Below are 981 nucleotides of genomic sequence, written 5' to 3' on the forward strand. Positions count from 1 at the left end.
TTCGTCATATAGGCAAAGAAGATCCATGCCGGGTAACTGAGATGCATTATGCAGCTGTTTCATCCTTACCAAGAGCCACTGGCGTTTCGCGTAGGTAAACGGCATTCCTAGACATCTCGTCTACAACCTGAAGACTAGACCATTTCGTCCATAGGGGACTTTCCTGCAGTATGATTAAATAGAAGAAAGCAGAAAGCAAAGGACTTATCCCTAAATTATGGAATCCACATTACGTGGTCACGTGTTGACTGCCAATCGACCGCTCATGGCTGAGCGATGTACTAGTCAACTACTAGCCGGGAGATGCGGGTTCAGATTTCGCTGGAGATTCGCTTTTTCCCTATAGGGGTAAAACAACTGCACAGCGCTTTTTCTTTTTTTGGCATCAGGGGATTTCACTTGAAAGAGGAAAGTCTGGAAATTTCTCGACTATAAACCATCATACCTGCATGAATTCTACACAGGTTTTTATCTGGGCAGATGCTTTTACACAAGCAATCACGCCATCCCATCCGATTTTTTCCCATGAAAACACTCATGTATAAAGTATTGCGCCCCAATTCATTCGAATAGGGTTTTGTGAGTAAGAATACGAGTGAAATTTTGCTTTGCCTGATGGAACCTAATTAACTATCACGAAGCTTGAACCTCAAGAGACGTTCTTCGCAGATTAGGTCGAAAACAACATCCCCCTAGTGTCCCAATCAGTCAACCACGAAACAGCACGTCCGGGATGGTCAGTAAAAAAATGAGATCGATCAGAGTTGAGCGAAAAAACATTAGCGGTTGTTGAAAAGTGTGTCGTCCGGCAAATCAATTATCCACAGGGACTCACGTCGAACATGCAGGTGACCAGCATTGCTCAGAACCGTACCGACAGCATTTTGTGCCATACATTCGTATGAACCAGAGTCTGTTTCCAGAAGGGTGTCAATGACGAGCGAGCCGGAATCTAGGGTGGGAGAACGGCAGTACCCTTAG

At 45.0% G+C, this 981-nt stretch overlaps 1 protein-coding gene across 1 annotated transcript in view; it reads right to left on the bottom strand.

Annotated features, from left to right (window-relative positions):
* T265_12698 (hypothetical protein) overlaps nucleotides 1-981 on the bottom strand; it is a gene marked incomplete at both ends in the record, with an annotated part of 40,139 nt that overhangs the window by 24,470 nt on the left and 14,688 nt on the right. The window contains one exon of the mRNA XM_009164961.1: nucleotides 836-952. Coding sequence (XP_009163225.1) covers nucleotides 836-952 — 117 coding nt within the window. The remainder of the gene's footprint in view (nucleotides 1-835; nucleotides 953-981) is intronic.

This window comes from Opisthorchis viverrini (assembly GCF_000715545.1).
Source record: "Opisthorchis viverrini unplaced genomic scaffold opera_v5_10, whole genome shotgun sequence".
NCBI classification, from domain to species: domain Eukaryota; kingdom Metazoa; phylum Platyhelminthes; class Trematoda; order Opisthorchiida; family Opisthorchiidae; genus Opisthorchis; species Opisthorchis viverrini.